The following is a 19,063-nucleotide window of genomic DNA, read 5'->3' on the forward strand; positions in this document are numbered from 1 at the left end:
TTTCCGATGGGTGAACGAGCTCACAGTCCACCTGGTTACTGGAGCCCATAGACATCTACAACGTAAATGCGCCACCCACCTTGAGCTATAAGTTCTAAGGTCTCAGTATAGTTACGACGGCTGCCCCATCCTTCAAACCGAAACGCATCACTGCTTCACGGCAGAAATAGGCGGGGTGGTGGTACCTACCCGTGCGGACTCACAGGATGTCCTACCACCAGTAATTACGCAAATTTTGCGGGTTTGATTTTTATTACACGATGTTATTCCTTCACCGTGGAAGTTAATCATGAACATTTGTCAAGGACGTATTTCATTACAAAATTGGTACCCGCCAGCGGGATTCGAACACCGGTGCATCGCTAGATATTAGTGCACCGGAAATCTTATCCTTTAGGCCACGACGACTCCAGGAGTAAATTCATTGCTACGTTCCTTAGGGAGAGTTTTTTCTGTTTGTTTTTGTGTTTCTTTTGCTCCATCCACTTTTGGTTATATCATTTAAATTTTATTGTTGCAACATTTGTACATTTACACTTAAATATAAAATCCTCATTTGAGAAAGTTTCGAATTAACGAAAAAGAAAAAATAGTCACATTTCGTTATAATATAGAAATAACTTTTGAGATAATCATAACGTCCATATGATAGCGGAAACGGGATATTAAAAAATGACTCAAAATAGGTAATAAGTATTTTAATTAACTAAGTAAATCTTCGCTAGACTGGCCTCCGAAATTCTAATTTAATGCGAGTGGAACCGCGGGACACAGTATAAGTATGCTAGTGTGACCAGTACGCATTTCATAGTAGCATGCCTTTATGCACAATTCAATTATTTTCTAAATACACAACAATTTCTTGGCAAATGATGAAAGATAATAAAATTATGCTTCGATAATAATACTTGGGTCCTGCTCGCACTCTTGGTGGAAATATAAAGTAGGTTGTGAGTGATGTGGTATAAAAGCAAGCGAAAGACGACAACGTCATCAGTATTCCAACAGCAACATAGCTTTTAGTTAAGAAAACTTTTCTACCATTATCAGTTGTTGAAGTAAGTAATGTAATAAGAATATTTTAGTTGGGGATTGGACTTCATTGTCGGGACGGTCAAACACTAAGCAATATACATAATAAAATCAATACAGGTCACTAGTCACTATAAGGCACATGGATTATTTGTGACTACCTAGAGAATTAAATGTTTTTGCTTTTAACAATGGATTGGACTTTCCCGATTTAGATTTATTTAACTGAAATTCATACATCATACCTTAGAAGCACTCTCACGAGCCACTAATTCAATTTGGTTCTGTGAGTTTTAAGCGCTACTTTTAATTTTACATTATTTTTTTTGTAAATTCATTTTTCTTATTTTTATGTTACAGTATATATACGACCAGATGACTATTTAAATAGTTGTGACATGTTGTGTGTTACAAATATATGTAGTATGTATTTTTTGAAAACTCTAAATTTTGATGCTTTTACAGCTTTAAAATGCGCGCCGACCTGATTTATTTCATGTTTCTCGTGATTATTTTGACGTTGGCAACAATTGAAGCAACGTACAGAAAACCACCTTTCAATGGATCGATTTTCGGGAAGCGAAATAACGTAGGTAAGAACGTTTAAAAAAAGGTAAATTAACTATAATTTTCTCAATATTACTTACTACCCCCAAGTTTAGTTAAATATTAAGATGGATTTTAAATGTATTATAGGTAAGATTAGTGATAAGATAGACCTGTAGATTAGTGTCCCCTTTTTGTATATTTTTCCCCCACCTTTTCGCTGGTAGCTTAAGGGGCTACTCCAGCTTCACGCGGATGGGTAGGTGAGCTCACGGGCTCAACCTCACAGAATTTGCTAACATTAAAATCCCTACCGAGTGTACTGCTTGATATAATCTACCACCGGATCGGAATCGCGAGCCACTGGGAAGATCTGGCGAGAAACTTAGTGGTCTGTGTCTATGAGTTAATTCGCTCGTCGAACTCTTCGTCGTGATTAACAAGTCCCACGAGGATGGTGACCGATGCTTGAAAAGCCAAACTTTTGTACTTATGTAGATATATCTGTAAATTATTGAAAATTTAATCTAGTGCCGTTGTCAATAGTGTATAATTTTTAATTCCAGAGAATGATTCTTCGGGCAGAGCGATTGCAGCGTTATGTGAAATCACTACCGAAACTTGCCAGGCTTGGTATCAGGCTTTGGAGAGTCAGTAAAATATCGTCTTTATCGTCATTTCAAGAACTTGTTTAATCGAAAACTTATCCAATATTTTACATATTCAAGGGGCTACCAGAAATAAAATGGCTTTTATAGAGTAAAATATTTTGATTTATTTGCGCAATCCCATTGAAAAAATAAAACGATAATTCAAAGATCCTGAATTACGTCAGTAATATTAAAGCATAGAGTTATTATTTTAGTTGTAGGTACTTATTAACTCCATGTATTAAAGTCATTAACATTATTGTAAGATGTGAAGATGTAGGATTGTGAAGTCGTCGTGGCCTATAGGATAAGACGTCCGGTGCATTCGTATGTAGCGAATCACCGGTGTTCGAATCCCGCAGGCGGGTACCAATTTTTCTAATGAAATACGTACTCAACAAATGTTCACGATTGAGTTCCACGGTGAAGGAATAACATCGTGTAATAAAAACCAAACCCGCAAAATTATAATTTGCGTAATCACTGGTGGTAGGACCTCTTGTGGGTCCGCACGGGTGGGTACCACCACCCGGCATATTACCGCCGTGAAGCAGTAATGCGTTTCGGTTCGAAGGGTGGGGTAGTCGTTGTAACTATACTGAGACCTTAGAACTTATATCTCGATGTGGGTGGCGCATTTACGTTGTAGATGTCTATGGGCTCCAGTAACCACTTAACACCAGGTGGGCAGTGAGATCGTCCAACCATCTAATCAATAAAAAAAAAAAAAAAAAAAAAAAAAAAAAAAAACTTAGATTAGTGTGGGAAAATATGTATGCGTATTAAACTTACGCATTGCGTAGTAAATGACTATATAGTAGCGTCCGTAGCCCGTGGATTAAACCCCCATGTACTCCTCTCGGATGGGGTTGCTTTGCTGAAATTAAAATCCTGAAGTATACACTACTTTTACTACCTGTTTACCTACCTACTACTATAGATTTAATTACAAGTTCCGAATTAGGACTCCTTCCGTCGAACTATGGAGTAGTAAAAATCGATTGCAGATCTTTCGTGTGTCGTTTTATGTAGCAATCATAAAAAATATTCCATATCTTCTAACTTTCCCGATTGTTATCTAAATAAGTGGTACATCTGTACATGTTTTTGTACGCATATCCTGCATATAAATGTATACAACGGAATTGAGATTCCTCAATTCTAACCACCAAGTATTTGAAAGCTCATATTAACGGTCTACTCCCTTCTAGGAAATTACTTATATTCAGAAACTTATATACTGAAAAACTAGACTGACTAGTATCGATTTTTCTCCAAATACGTTCCAACGAACTTAGTTTCAACATAGTATAAGCTTGGTGAAAATTACACAATTGATCAAAACTATTTAATGGCATCGCAAGCATCGGCCAGTGAGCTTTCTTAGTTCTCCAAACAGAAATTTAATTGGTTCAGGGGACAAGAGATTATAGTCCATGTAAACAGATTAGTGTTAAGTGGTGTCAAAGGCACTAAAATACTGAATGTCGAAGATTGGGTGTTCGGTAGATTAATCTTTTGCTGACCCAATTTTGATTCTTTGGCTGTCAACGAATGCAAATATAGGTACCTAAGAGGTGACTGCGATTTACGAACTCATGCAAGAAATTATATTTATGGCTAATAGATAAGGCTTATTATAGTGTGCAAGAGTTTTTAAATGATAAGTGTTGTACATAATAAAATATTAGAATAAGAAGTGATAGAATGTAAAAATAGATAGATTTAGTAAATTTTGTGTTAGAATTAATATAAAAATAAGTTAAATTTTCGCATGCCTAAACAGGCGAAATATATGAAACTATATCCTATATCCACAATATCTTGTAAACTATATTTCTGGCGAATAAAGATTTTCTTCTTCTTCTTCTTCTACTGTTTTCAATTAGACTAGAGAGTAGAGACTACAGTAGTCGAGTACATGTCAATGGTTTTGTTCTGCAATGCTGCGTGTAACGAAGCATTTTTAAGTCCCAACTGATTTGTTCTGTGCGATCATCAAGAACTTTGACATTAATTTAACAAAATTTTATTGGACAAATCTGCAATTTTATTCTTTACGCCAATAACAATTTTTCTATTTTATTGTTTTGACCACGTTTTGAAAACCGAAACAAGTTACCGACCTGTCATGGCTGCTAAGTTTTCATAATTTACGTGTGTGACAAATTGATGCTCTAAATGTTGATGAATATGTAAATTATCGTGAATTTTATGCTAAATAGTAAATCAAAGTAACTTCGCATTTTAACAAAAATATTGTACCGAAAGATTGAAATCGGGCACAAGAACTGAAGGATTAAAAATCAGGTAACTTTAATTTATTTCTCTGTTCTAACACGTATTTTATCAACGAAACGAATTGAATATGCAAATTTATGGTTTAAACATTACATAATTATAGGTTCGACTTCAAATTAACAAAACCGATTCGGTTCTATACGATTTTATTTACGCTATTTTAAAATAACAATCTATTCTTCAATATATGTAACAAAAAAAAATTAACCTGTTGAGTGTATAGTAATAAATAGTAGTAAAGAGCAATCACGTTAAAAATTAATGAGAATCTCATAATCTCAATACATTAAAATACATAGTGCTGTGAAATATTTTCTTAATATTTTATATTAGATAAGGGATTATCTCATTAATGGGTTCGAATGTTATTGTTCTACATATACATTTTTAAGTTTGAGTCAATGCGTTATAAAATAAACCAAAAAAATTCTCACCGCATTATTGTTTTAGTTTTATTTAAAACAGTCACTTTTGCATTTGTTTATTCATATTAGCTAACATTAAAAAAAATAAAGTTTAGCTATGTTTATTGATATGGAGTACACCAGGTCATCTAGTATCCAGAAATATAGAAAAAAAAAGATTTTAATGCCAATGACAACAATAATATTGAGTTTTTTGGAGGAGGGTGTTTGATGGTTAGCACATGCGAACGATTTTTCCTTTTAATTTTTAATTGTTTGTATTTTTGGTTATATTTTTTGCTGCCTATATCTATCTGTGTTTGTTCTTCTTGTTGTAATTGTTAAATTTTGTGTGAAGCCATAAGGTAAGTTTTCATTTATTTAATCTCGCATAGTCAATGCGGGCCGATCATGGAGGTTGACGATCGACCCCCTGGCCGTCCCCCAGATCCTAGTTTAACCTGGAACGATGAGGGACAACATCCTCAGGGTGATTTTACATACTCACCAGTCCTTACTGTACCATTAACTAGTTTCGAGTCGATTGAAGCACATCATCGTAAGCGAGCTCTCGAAACCAACAATGATAATGATCTTGCTTCGTCTACTCCCAAACAACAACGACCGTTAGCACCTAATAAGTATAGTCGCGAACGCTATTCTGCGAGGGATGTGGCTCCATTTTTGGTCCATGTTACTCGTATAGAATCTGACCCGAAATCGGGAACTACCCTCCACCCCATTAAGTTTGGACAGATGATGATCAAACTTAATATTAAAAATGTTCTTCCTGATGGAGTCAAAAAAATAGGTCGGAATAGGATTGCTGTCCAGTTTAAATCTCCAGAGGATGCAAACTCATTTTTGGCCAACAAAGAATTGTTAGAAAATGGATACTCCTCATTAATCCCGACTTATAATATCACTAGGATGGGTATTATTAAGGGTGTGCCTAATGACTGGTCAGAAGAAGAGATAGCTTTAAATATTAAGACACCATCTGGTTGTGGCGGAATACTGAAGGTGAGACGCATTAATCACAAAGTTATTACTGATGGGGTACCAGAATGGAAACCTACTTCCTCTGTGGTTCTTACATTTGATGGTCAGACCCTCCCAAAACGTGTCTTTTGCTGCTTCAATTCCCTCCCTGTAGATATATATTATTTCCCTACTGTACAATGCTTTGGATGCTGTAAATTCGGTCATACAAAAACTCAATGTCGCTCAAAGCCCCGCTGTTTCCGCTGTGGTGATGAACACTTTGGTGAGAACTGCACTAAAGAGGACCCAACTTGCTTTTATTGCTCTGGACCTCACTGTGCTAATAGCAAGCAATGCCCTGAATACCAGAGACAAAAAAATATTAAAGTTGCTATGGCCCAGAACAACATCTCATATGCAGAAGCATCCAAAACATTCCCTACTGTGTCAAAGTCCTTTGCTGATGTTTCAGCATCAGTCCCTCCCACAACTCATATTATTCCTTCAGCCCCCTCGTCCTTACGTTTCCATCCTCAGACTTCCTCTTCCTCCTACAGAAAAACGATCCTCCAGAAGCCTAAAAGTCATGCCCCTCACGTCCCGGGCTATGATCAAAGAACCCATAGAGCTATTACTAATTCCTACTCTTTTTCTCCCTCTACTAATGGCTGCGCTCTCAGTAAAAATTCTTCTCCTTCTGAAGATATTCCCTCTAGTGAAATCTTCTCTCTAATTAAACTACTAGCTTCTCTTTTAACTAAAATTAACCTACCTGACCACGTTGCCAATGACATAATTGACACTATTTTTTCCCACCATAATGGATCTAAATCTCTTGCAGTGGAATGCCAGGAGCGCCCTCCCAAAAAAACATGACTTTCTCCATTTAATCAATTTATATAATCCCGCAATCTTTGCAATTTCTGAGACGTGGCTCTTGCCACATCTCCCATTTCACATCCCAGGTTATAGCACCTACCGTGATGATCGTGATGACGGGTATGGTGGTGCTGCTATACTGGTCAACAATGTCTTCCCTTCTTCTTCTCTTTCTCTTCCTCCTCATGGAGCCGAGATTAATGCCATTGGTGTTAACATCATTGGTATTAATTTTATCTCCATTTATTTCCCTCCTTCTGTCCCTATATGTATTCCTTTCCTAAGAAATTTATGTATTTTATTGAACCCAATTATTCTTATGGGAGATTTTAATTGTCATCACTTCTTGTGGGGATCTGACCATTGTGACGCTTCAGGTACATATTTGGCAGAGCTAATAGATGAAATAGGGTTATACGTCCTTAACGATGGATCAGCCACTAGACTCCCTAGACCGGGTCAAAGCAGAAGCTGTGTGGACCTAACACTGTGTTCATCCACTCTAGTAAATTCCCTAGACTGGAAACGTCTTAATTTAACATACGGTAGTGATCATTACCCTATTTGTTCTACCTTTTCCAATAGGTCTCTCCCCAGCAAAAATAGAACTCCCTTATTGCAGTATCGCATTACTGACGCCAGGTGGGACATTTACCAACAGAATCTAGATAAAAGAATCCTTTCCTTTCCCCAAATCTCTTTTGACAATTTGGATGCTTGTTTGAGTTTGTATTCAGATTCCATTTCAGCTGCTGCAGATCTGAGTATTCCCTTGAAAAATTCATCTTTGGGAAAATTATCTTCTCCTCCCTGGTGGGACAGAGAATGCACAGACCTTATTAAATCCCGGAAAGAAGCTGAATTTAATTACATCAAGAATATGACCCTCTCCAACCTTCGGGAATTTAACAGAATAGTGGCTAAATCCAAGCGCACATTCAAGAAAAAAAAGTATGAGAGTTGGAAAAAATTTTGTTCCTCTCTTTCACCTTCATCCCCGTCTTCCCTAGTCTGGCAAAATTATAAAAAATTTAGACGCGGATGCTTCCCTCAAAATTCTCCCAATATCTCACGGAGCATCGCCCTACAATTCATTAACAGATTGGCTCCTGCCTATGCTCCTCTTGCTGATGAATGTCCCTCATTGGCAATTAATATGCTCGCTGTTGATCCTTTAGACGAACCTTTCTCCATAAATGAGCTAAATTCTGTACTTAAATATGTCCAGGACTCATCTCCTGGCTTAGATGGCTTTCCCTACTCGTTTTACAAAATGTCTGGTCAACATAGTCGTCAGTTCCTTCTAAATTTAATAAATACATGTTTTAATTTTGGTTATATCCCTGACGCTTGGAAATCTCAATTAATCATCCCTATTCTGAAGCCAGGCAAATCTCCTGATAATCCTGATCACTACCGTCCTATTGCACTCTCCCCTGTAATTGGTAAGATCCTTGAACATTTAATTAAAAATAGGTTGGAGTGGTATGTGGAAAGTAAGGGAATGATAGCAGACTCTCAGTTTGGATTCCGAAAGGGGTTCAGTACCTTAGATAGCATCGGCACCTTTATTTCTGATACGCGAATTGCCTTCAGTGAAAACCAGTCGGTTGTGGCCTGTTTCCTAGACATTTCATCTGCATACGACAATGTTCTTCTTTCCGTGCTCAGAAGTAAATTACGTGAGCTGAGTGTTCCGGTAAAGATACAACGTTGCATATGTAATTTTCTGGCAGGCCGTACTGTTAGCGTACACATCCCTAGTGATCTTGTCCACACATCCAGGCTGCTCTGGAGGGCTCTCCCCCAGGGTTCGGTGTTGAGTCCCTTGCTGTACAACATTTATACATCTGATTTGCATAGGTCACTCAACATCGGATGCCATATTTTACAATATGCAGATGACCTGTGCATATATACAGCTGTCCCATCCATAGTTGACGCTGGCATATCCATGCAAATATCCCTCAATTCTCTGAATCATTGGCTTTCTGCTCATGGACTCCAATTGTCAGCCTCTAAGAGCTCTGTTGTGGTTTTCTCTCGTAAACGAGTTATACCAGATGTACATCTAGAAATTGAAGGATCTCCCATCAAGGTCGAAGATAATGTGAAATTTCTCGGCGTCGTCTTGGACTCTAGACTATCCGGTATCGCACATTTTAATTACACAATTAGTAAATGTGAGAGAAATATTAATATGTTGCGGGCTCTTGCGGGTGTTTGGTGGGGTGCCCATCCTATCACATTAAAACTCATTTATAATGCTACAATAAGAAGTTTATTGGATTATGGCTCTTTCTTATTAGACCCTTGCAACAAAACAGCATTAGCAAAATTGGATGCCATTCAATCAAAGTCTCTCCGCATTATATTGGGTTGTATGAAGTCCAGCCCAAGCAATGCCCTGCAGGTGGAGAGTGCCGACCCACCTCTTATCCTTCGCAGGCAGTATCTTGCAGATAGGTTTATAATTAAAGCATACTTCCATAAAAACCATATGATACTGCCAAAACTCATCCACCTAGATAGATTATATGGGAACGTAGATTACTGGAAGTATAAGGATCCCCCTCTTATTTTGAATTCTTTTAGGAAGATCCGTATGATTGAGGAAAGAACTCATGTCCAGCAGTGTAATAGATTCCCCATGTATGACTCTCCAATTGAAGTTTTAAGCTTCATACCAAATCATATTGCGTCCATTGACTTGGACAAGGAAACTGTTGAGGCCAATACACAATTCTTGTCCATAGTTGAGTCCAGGTGGCGAGATTATCACAGGTTTTTTACTGATGCTTCGAAACTTTCATCTCATAGTGGGACGGGTGTCTCAGTTTATTACCAAAATTCCAACATTTTCCTTCAATTCCGGTGCCCTCCGGAAACATCTGTGTTTTCTGGGGAATGCATTGGTATTTTAGAAGCCTGTCAGTTTGTTTTTTCCCATAGCACTATTACAAGGGCAGTTATTTTTTCAGACTCTAGAAGTGCCCTGGACGCTATCGTCAAAAACCCTTTCAGGGATAAACTCCACAGTTCAATAATCTCTGAAATTAAAAATTGTTTGTTTTCATGCTCGAAAAAGCAGATCGACATTATCTTGGTATGGATTCCTGGCCACTCTGGCATCAGAGGTAATGAGATTGCTGATTCATTGGCCAAAGCTGCAATCTCCAGCAGCCTAGCCGACCTAAAACATCACTCTGTCCAAACTTATGATTTACTCCATCTTGCTAAGTCTAATTTAAGTAAGTCATGGCAAGCCTACTGGACAGAGTCCAGTAAGACGAAGGGAGGCTTATATGCTTCAATCCAACCCACCGTTCCTACAAAACCATGGTTTTTTAAATTCAAAAAGATTTCCAAACCTGTTATATCTGTGCTCTGTAGAGTTCGTTTAGGTCATTGCTGTTCTCCGGTATTTCTACATAAAATTAGAATACGTGACAATTCGTTGTGTGAATGTGGTTTGGACGACGGCAGTATAGATCACATTTTCCTCAATTGTCGCTTGAACAACTCACTCATATGGGACCAAGTTATTAGCGAACTGAAAATTCAACGGCCGGTAAATGTCCGTCACCTCCTCTCACTATTCCCAGACTCCCGTATTATAAATGCTTTTATTAAGTTTATAACTACTAACTCTATAAAATTATAATTATATGTAGTGCATTATTCTCTGTACATAATCTTTATTATAATATGTAAGTTTATAGTAACATTAAATTTGTGTTAGTCCCAGGCAACATTATTATTTCCAAAATGGGATACTTTTCATAATAAAAAGTGTATTTAAATAGCTCGACAATGTTCCATGTGTAGCCATAACACGACACTGGCAGAAATTGCTGAAAGTAGCAGCAGATTGCCATTATATAAAAAAAAAAAAAAAAAAAAACAATAATATTTTTTTTATGAGTGTAACAAAGTGAATGTTTAAAGAGGTAATTCATTATTATCTAACCTAATCATGTCCTTAATCTTAATTGTCAAATTGCAATATGAATAATAATATCCATCAAACACCAATCAAATAAGTTAATTTCTAAATTATTTTCTAAAGGAATATTTTTGACTCCCAGTTCCCATTTGTAAGCATCTTCAGAACCACATTTAAAACGATGATATTAAATTTAAGTTAGAAGTAACATTTGTTTTTTTCTATGCACACACCATCATGGTTATATAGAAAACCATTGACGTGTGTTAAGAGGCATCCAAAGGCAGACAAAATTTTAACAATTAAAACTTAATAAATTTAGCTCTTCATAGAATTTTATGATGTGATATTATAATATTTAAAAAAATACATTTCGATTTAAAAGAGTGACGTGTGTGTATTTAATAGTGAATACAGTGATTTAACCAAACAGCAGTGAAATTGTTTATTTTCAGTGAAAGAATACAATAGACAAGATATGGAACCTCCGGTGAAAAGAAACAGAATTGATGACAGCATAAACAGTATCACGATCAAAAATCAAACAGGCATAGACAATTTGATAGACAGTATAATTAACTCCAAAAATCAGCCGCAAATTATTTTAGGTGATGAATATTACCAGACGCTACCACTAATAAAAGTCTTTATCGGACATGTAAAACAGCCTAAAGACATATCGAAGCTATTTGAAATACTCAATGAGAAATTACCATTGAAACATCTGCTTCACCTGAAGCGTGTCCGGAAAAAGGATATATTATTATCTCCTGTTTCGTTCTTAAACAGTGACACTCAAGAATCAATTCAAGAATACATTGAACGTAATATACCAGAAATCAAGGATTGCTTCGAATATTTCAGGGAAGCCACTGTACCTTTAACTCCACCGTTGACGAGAAAGCAGTACATGGAAAATTTGAGACACTGGTCACTTAACTTCCATCCGAATCATTATATTGAGACAATAATGAGCGATCAGCCTTTCAAACAGAGCGAAGCTAGGAACCACAGAATATATATGGCCTTGACATTTGAGATCGTAAAATGGTACTTCAACATCAAATCTTACGAGGATATTTTACAGGGTGATTTCAATGCTGCTGTCGTCGTAGACCCGACCATAAACTCTGTAGTGACTCTGGCTGTGGATAATAGACACGAACATCCTTTACAACATCCAGCAATGTTGGCCATAGATAATGTAGCAAAAACACAAGAAGGCGGTGTTTGGAAAATAGACATTGATGATACTTTAAAAGGAGATTTGAAAGAAAAATTCAAGATACAGTATGGGACTAGAAGTGGCACTGCTGAATCACCTTATTTGTGTACAGGATATTATGTTTATTTATTAAGAGAACCATGCATTATGTGCTCTATGGGCTTAGTGCATGCAAGAGCTAAAAAGATTTTCTTCTCATTAGACACGCCGCTGGGAGGCTTAAAATCCAAGACGAAATTGCAATGTATCGAATCATTGAATCATCGTTTTGAAGTGTTTACCGGGTTTTTGTAATAATATGAAATTTTGAATTATTTCAATTTTAAATCAATAAAACTTTCTTGTGGTACCTGCCTACTTCGTTTAATTTTTTTGTCACTTTCAAGAATAATTTTCTAATAGTTGGTGGATAGCTGATGACATTTGCGAGGTGGGTGGTGACATTGGCGTTGTGATGTCTGCCGTAGCGCGATTAACCCTTTCAGCGCGAACCGTCGATAGATCGACTCTCTCTTAATGGGTATAAGAATATACTGTACTGGTGGTAGGACCTCTTGTGAGTCCGCACGGGTAGGTACCACCACCCTGCCTATTTCTGCCGTGAAGCAGTAATGCGTTTCGGTTTGAAGGGTGGGGCAGCCGTTGTAACTATACTTGAGATCTTAGAACTTATATCTCAAGGTGGGTGGCGTATTTAAGTTATAGATGTCTATGGGCTCCAGTAACCACTTAACACCGGGTGGGCTGTGAGCTCGTCCACCCATCTAAGCAATAAAAAAAAAAAAGATATATATATATAGACTATTTACTCAGTTTGATTATAGGTATTAGACATCGACCGCTACGTACATAAGTGTCTTAGCGCGCGCCCGTGTAATGTTTTTACGAAGTTAATAACATTAATAAATAACGATTTAAAATAATTTTGCTGCGAATTTATCATTGATTTTTATACATATATTTTTTAGGTACTTTTTATCAAAAATCCTTTAGCAATTTCTGTAAACTGTGCAAACAAACTCAGTACCGTACAATGGGGTAAATAGGGACAAAATCGACCTTCAGATTGAATTTTAAAATAGTTCCAATTAAATAGTCACTGCTCAACCAAAGAAATAAGTTGAGTCTTGAACGTACCTAGGTGATAAAAACCGTTACATTATTTTAATTATTCATTTTAAAGAAATAATCGGTAAAATAATGGCCGTCCCAATTTACCCAGCGTCCGGGGTAAATTGACACGGTTAAGGGTTAAATTGGGATATTTGTAAGGGTTGTCAACTCGCAGTACTGCGATATATAGGTAGGTGCCATATAATTATTTATATGGACCGAAATGATGAATACAATCCATAATTTAAGCACAATACACAACATAGTGTAAATTAAGCTGGTTTCTATTCCGAAGCGATGTGACATGAATGATAATCAACAATACAATGATCAAAAAAGTATGTGCATGTTATATTTTAGAAAATTATTATTTAATTTCCTTAAAAATCACAACTCTGAAACAAAATCATAAAATAGAATAAAAATAGAAAACAAAAGGACTGGAAATGCAATAATACAATTTTATTTAATCAACATTTTCAAAATAATCTTTGAGCAAGAGTAAGATATCAGGTGAATAAGATAAAAAAACAGCTTTATCTGATTACTGCCAATAATAACAAAAAATAAAAGAAATTCTTTCTAAGCGAAATAACTGAACTCAATTAATTCACTCACTCATAATTGGATATCTCGGATTTTTAATTAATGTTACATTTAAAATCTGAGGCCTGTTTTTATTTGTGTGTGTTCGTTGTGAATGTTAACAAAATCATGATTCGATGCGTGAATAGATTCTGAAATAACAAAGGTTTTGATTTGTTTGTTCTTTTAACTTTTAATTTTTTTTATTGCTATAAAGAACATACGACCGGGCAGATATTACAAGGTAAATGTCGCGAAAAAAAAGTACTTATATATATACTTTTCTTTTACCTATAATACTTACATAAACTAACTGATAAACACATTAACCTTCTTTACATCACGCAATTAAGTGATAGTATAGGCTCAAAAATCTATTATAAGATATCAGTGACAACCCTAACAAGCCATCCCTATTTTGTCTTTTGGCGTTCCAATTTTGTGTTTTCTCGTCCCTAATTTTTCCAGTCTCGTTCCAAATTACCCTACATACGTCCCAATTTTCCCCAAAAAGAAAGGAAAAAATACACATTTTTTATTTTGTCGAAATATTGTATTTAAAATAAGAATATTGCAACTTACCGTTTGTTGTGGTATTTCCAGGTGTATTAAAAACTTATATAAACTGTGATCTTATTGAAAAAACAACGATAATATCACTTTTTTTAAAAGTTCTTTAAGCTGTTTTAAAACGCACTTTTCAACCACTATTTTAAATTTAATTTGACGAATTTTTGGGACCAACTTAACTCATGTTTAGTACTTCCATAGTTAACTTGGTTTTTCTTCTATACATTGATAAATATTACCTTAAAGAAAATTAGGTAGATTCCGTGCTACAAGTACTTTGAGAATCTTCCGCAGGTTTGTCCCAATTTACCCCAGGATCCCAATTTACCCCATGTCATGGTACTAAAAGGGTTAAGGTATTTAATAGACTTTATTCGGCGATAGATGTCGCTAGCAGTAGTTTTAAGATCTACAGTTCGTTACCTATATCGGGAACTTGCAGAATCGGATAGGACATACCCCCACTCGAGGCACGCTCAGAAAACAATATTTTTTATATTAATCACCGTATCTAAAATGCTGGATATAGCTAAACAGAATATTTGATGTTAATTAGCTACCGCGCGTGCTTACTATTAGTTCGAAGTCCTTTGATTGCGGGGAGTCTTAGAAATACGAACTTTACCACTCGGATCGGAATGCAAGACTAATCCATGGCAAGACTGTGGTAAAACTTACTGGCACTGGCTGAATGCGTTCAGTGATCGCGGAAATTTGACAACCACTGGTATATTATGACGTCGCCAATGCAGTCTCTTCTTTCTTTCCTATTACCCTTTGCTGGAGTGTATGGCTCGAATAAAATTCTTCCATTTGCATCAATCTTGGGCAGTCTGTTCTACCTCCACAAACGTCATGCCCAAGACGCCCAGTTCAGATTTTCGAAATTTGACGTAAACATTTATTCACAAACCAATCGCCAACGCGGTGAACCAACCAGATTAAAACTACAGGGAGAGGTCCCCTAAATCCCCGTTGGATAGTTACTGTTATTTTAACTCACTAAATGGGGGACGTGGATACGAAGAGATGGCGGGACATCCTGAGACCCGTCAAGCCTACACCCTCCAACACCACATGTCGGTTACGACCACTTTGTCAAGAGTGATACGACTGAGAAGAAACAGAAGATAATGACGTCATACTATTGTAAGACTCGGGTTCCAAAGCCAGGAAATAAATACACAGATTGCAATAGTTCACTTAATTCTGTATTGCTTTATTTGTAACTCCACTTGTACAATCTTTAGATATCTGCTCACTACTGAATACACTGCGTTCTGTCCAGTTTTTTCAGACTACCGCCTTTTTTATTATGTCACGTCCCCACTACTGTAATTGCTCCCACCAGCAGTGTTGTTATTTGGCAATCCGAAAATTGCCTTAACATTAACAAATTTTAATTATTTTACAACAAACCTTACACTATGAAAAGAAGTCCCACAAAAGCATTCGTCAGAGAAAGATAAAATCAGTATGTCAATTGTCGTTCATGGTTAATTAGATGCTGGCATGAAATGGCCTTGGCTCGTCGTAATAACGCTATTCACATGTTTCACGCCAAAGAATCGCGGTAGTGTAAACCCGGTAATAATACTGGGCCATCTTAATCGCTAATTTGTGGGTAGTTGCTAACGCTCTTTTTTTCTAAATTTAAATTTTCGTTAAGTGACTTTGTCGTCCACGTATCAGTCTGTAACTTTTAGAGTTTCGTGGCCTGTTATTAATGTGCTTCAATATAAATCGTTTATAAGTTACCCCGTTCGCTCGGATTTGGATGCTTGCTCTCATTTAAACAGAATCATTTGGGACTACAATAATGTCAACGGTAGCGCGGTCTCCGTCAATGTTCATTCGAAGTTGTCCGATTGCGCTGAACTAATTTCCATTCATCATTTCCCAGCTAATTATAAACTAACCATAATTAATCAAATGTAATAATAATAATAATAATAATTACATTACTCCACAATACAAATAACTTTTCAATTAATATGACATAAATTTCTAATTCTATCTAAACAATATTACAATATATTAATTATACTAATAGTGGAGATAAAAAGGCCGCGGCTCAGCTTTGTGATAGCCGAAACTATCGCTGCTATTCTGCCGCTGCCTGTAATTTTAATCTATAAACTAATCTAATCTATAAAATAATAAACTAAACTACTAAAACTAAAATAATATAAACTAATCTATAAAATCCGCGTACTGGGAGACGCAGCGTGGGTAGGCCTCCCACAAGGTGGGCCGACGACCTATTGAGGTTCGCGGGGATCCGCTGGATGCAGGCAGCGCAGGACCGGTCTTTGTGGCGAGGCTTGGGGGAGGCCTATGTCCAGCAGTGGACGTCCATGGGCTGATAGAATAGAATCTATAAAAAAATAATCTAATAATACCTAAATATAAATATGTGGCTTAATCTACAAAATCCCTTCCTCCGCACTTTGTTGCTTAAGTAGAAATTCCCTCTATACATAAAAGTATTTGAAGGGGTTTGTGAGAGTCTACTTCTCAAAGGCGGAGGCAAGTAATTCAATCAAGTTTTTGTTACAATAATTGAGTTGACATCATGTAGTAATTGTGAATTTGTCAGAGTTTTGTATTGACGATCACTTTGTTGGTGTAACTAAATAAATAAATTAATAATTATTGTTGGGAAGATGTTAATGGACGTACTCGATTTCTTGTTAATTTATTGTAGTTATACAAGCAAAAAACAAAGCAAGAATGTTACAAAATCTGTTTAGAGATTGTTATATTAAAAACTATTTATTATATATCCAGCTGGTGGCTTTCTGTGTTGTGTTTCTCCACTATCTGATATCATATCATATCACATCATATTTCTTTCTAATATAAATTTAGACTTCAATCTCATATTCTAAACGTTTCGGCATTTGTAGGCAGCGGCTTGGCTCTGCCCCTGGCATTGCTGAAGTCCATGGGCGACGATAACCACTCACCATCAGGTTGGCCGTATGTTCGTCTACAAGAGGAATAAAAAAAATCACACTTCATAGTTCGAATTGTCCGCTTTTGGCCATGATTAGCCATCAAATGGGTCATGATGCTTGGTTATATAGACTATACAAAAGTTATAAAATAAATAAATGTAAGAAAATACGGAAACATTTAATGCCAAACTCCAAATTGGAAATGACGTCATCAAGTCACGCCGTTACACTTCGATCAGTGAGGCTTTAATAAATTGCCGGTAATCGCGAACTGTGAACAACGCGATCGGGTTCCGCAGGAAAAAAAACTGCTTAACGAAGTTGCAATACTCATTTTGATTTAAACGAGTTAAGATATCAATTGTAGGAGTGGCGTAGGATAATTCAATAGAAAGTTATTAGAGGAGGCCACGGCCCTCAGCATTGAGGATTATCGACGCAAGGAGAAGGAGGTAGTACGGTATCGGGAAGGTGTTTATTCGGCTGTGGATAACTAAGGATTCAAATTTGTAAACGTAAAACAGTCTTATCGTTAAAAATAAATGAAAATTAATTGTCGTGGTTACAAAATTTATGTATTTATTTTTTATATTTTTTAAGCTAATCTTTAACCAGCTTAATTTACAAGACTATGTAGAGGTTTTAGGGGTTTGGACCAATTAAATCTTTAACATCAATTGGGCTATCTAGAAAATGAATCTGTTTTAGCCGAAATAAAGAAACAATATAATTTAGAAATGTTTTTAAAACGAAAAATGTCCGTCCTATGAATATTTCCATCGTTCTATTGCACACTTTTAAATTGACGTCCAATTTTCTTCTTCCACGACATGTTTCGAAATCCCAAATAAAATGGTACGCACCATTTAAGCGGTCAAACGGTTCAGCATACCAATTGTGTCTTCCCCTTCATTGTGACAAATATCATGCGTCCACTTCTAACCAGACTCCCGTCGGATTTGTACGCGCCAAGTGAGCTACGTATTTAGCTTCTGTTTCGCCTGTCCGTCCGTTTATTAATTATATTTTTCTGCAATGATATCGTTTGAGAAACGATGGCCGTTTTTCGCCATGTAGCCTAGCGCATATGAAGCGTTTTGGTGAGTTGGTTCTTTTTAATTTTCAATTGATTTTAAGAATGAATGGACTTTTTATTTTATTTGTCGTAACTTCGTGAAAATCTTTTAATTCGCTGCTGGAAAATTTCTTGATTAATAAAATTAATTATACCCTGAAAGCATTAAATACGAAAGTATTAACACATTATCTGCTATTATTGCTTAATAAAAGGTATCGAAAATCTTAAAGTAGTATTTTTCTCATTGCTTTTTAAATTTATTATAATCTGTCTTTTTTTTAATTAATATCGGTTCTCGTTATGGTTGTACTCAAAAACCTTTCATCTCTGAGTAAAAAGTTAATGGAAACTCAAAAAAAAAAAAAAACCTGAAAATTGATTTCAAACCATAAAAAACCAGCAACGACTGGTTCACACTGAACCCTACCACGATCAATCTTGTTTTAAACGAACCTCATTCGATGACGTCCATAACATTTAACACGATCGTCTCAAGTGTACCTTACGTCTGCGTTCATAAGGTCCGTTTTTCTGCGTCGTTGTATTTAAATTGCCGCGATGCCCGTTTAATTGTAAAACGACCGTCTTCCTTTCGCGTGCTCATTCTGATTTTTCGCGTAATTTCATTTCATTCTTTAAGGCCTATGAATGAAGTTAGTAACTGGTGGTAGGACCTCTTGTGAGTCCGCGCGGGTGGGTACCACCGCCCTGCATATTTCTGCCGTGAAGCAGTAATGCGTCTCGGTTTGAAGGGTGGGGTAGCCGTTGTAACTAAAACATGAGACCTTAG

The 19,063-nt window shown here is 36.4% G+C and overlaps 2 protein-coding genes across 3 annotated transcripts; both read left to right on the forward strand.

Moving 5' to 3' along the window:
- The first annotated feature begins 918 nt into the window (after nucleotides 1–918).
- On the forward strand, nucleotides 919–2,343 carry SIFa (SIFamide). Its single transcript, XM_028177968.2, has 3 exons — nucleotides 919–1,058; nucleotides 1,498–1,625; nucleotides 2,145–2,343. Exons 2-3 carry the CDS (start codon nucleotides 1,505–1,507, stop codon nucleotides 2,234–2,236), a joined length of 213 nt encoding a protein of 70 aa, XP_028033769.2. The 5' UTR covers nucleotides 919–1,058; nucleotides 1,498–1,504; the 3' UTR covers nucleotides 2,237–2,343.
- Nucleotides 2,344–4,406: 2,063 nt separating this feature from the next.
- Nucleotides 4,407–12,321, forward strand: LOC114245699 (tRNA-specific adenosine-34 deaminase regulatory subunit adat3). 2 transcript variants are annotated; one of them, XM_089733877.1, is made up of 2 exons: nucleotides 4,407–4,538; nucleotides 11,179–12,321. In XM_089733877.1, exon 2 carries the CDS (start codon nucleotides 11,221–11,223, stop codon nucleotides 12,259–12,261), a length of 1,041 nt encoding a protein of 346 aa, XP_089590003.1. In that variant the 5' UTR covers nucleotides 4,407–4,538; nucleotides 11,179–11,220; the 3' UTR covers nucleotides 12,262–12,321. The 2 variants fall into 2 exon arrangements, with proteins under 2 accessions (XP_089590003.1, XP_028033764.2); XM_028177963.2 differs by having other exon boundaries at nucleotides 4,424–4,538; nucleotides 11,198–12,321.
- The last annotated feature ends 6,742 nt before the right edge of the window (nucleotides 12,322–19,063 follow it).

This window comes from Bombyx mandarina, chromosome 02, assembly GCF_030267445.1.
Source record: "Bombyx mandarina strain Sakado chromosome 02, ASM3026744v2".
Lineage (NCBI taxonomy): Eukaryota > Metazoa > Arthropoda > Insecta > Lepidoptera > Bombycidae > Bombyx > Bombyx mandarina.

Bases quoted from the DNA above. Each gene is read 5' to 3' on its own strand.
- SIFa (XM_028177968.2), top strand. From the start codon at position 1,505: ATGCGCGCCGACCTGATTTATTTCATGTTTCTCGTGATTATTTTGACG. The intron at 1,626-2,144 runs GTAAGAACGTTT...TTTTAATTCCAG, and splicing joins CGGGAAGCGAAATAACGTAG to AGAATGATTCTTCGGGCAGA.
- LOC114245699 (XM_089733877.1), top strand. From the start codon at position 11,221: ATGGAACCTCCGGTGAAAAGAAACAGAATTGATGACAGCATAAACAGT.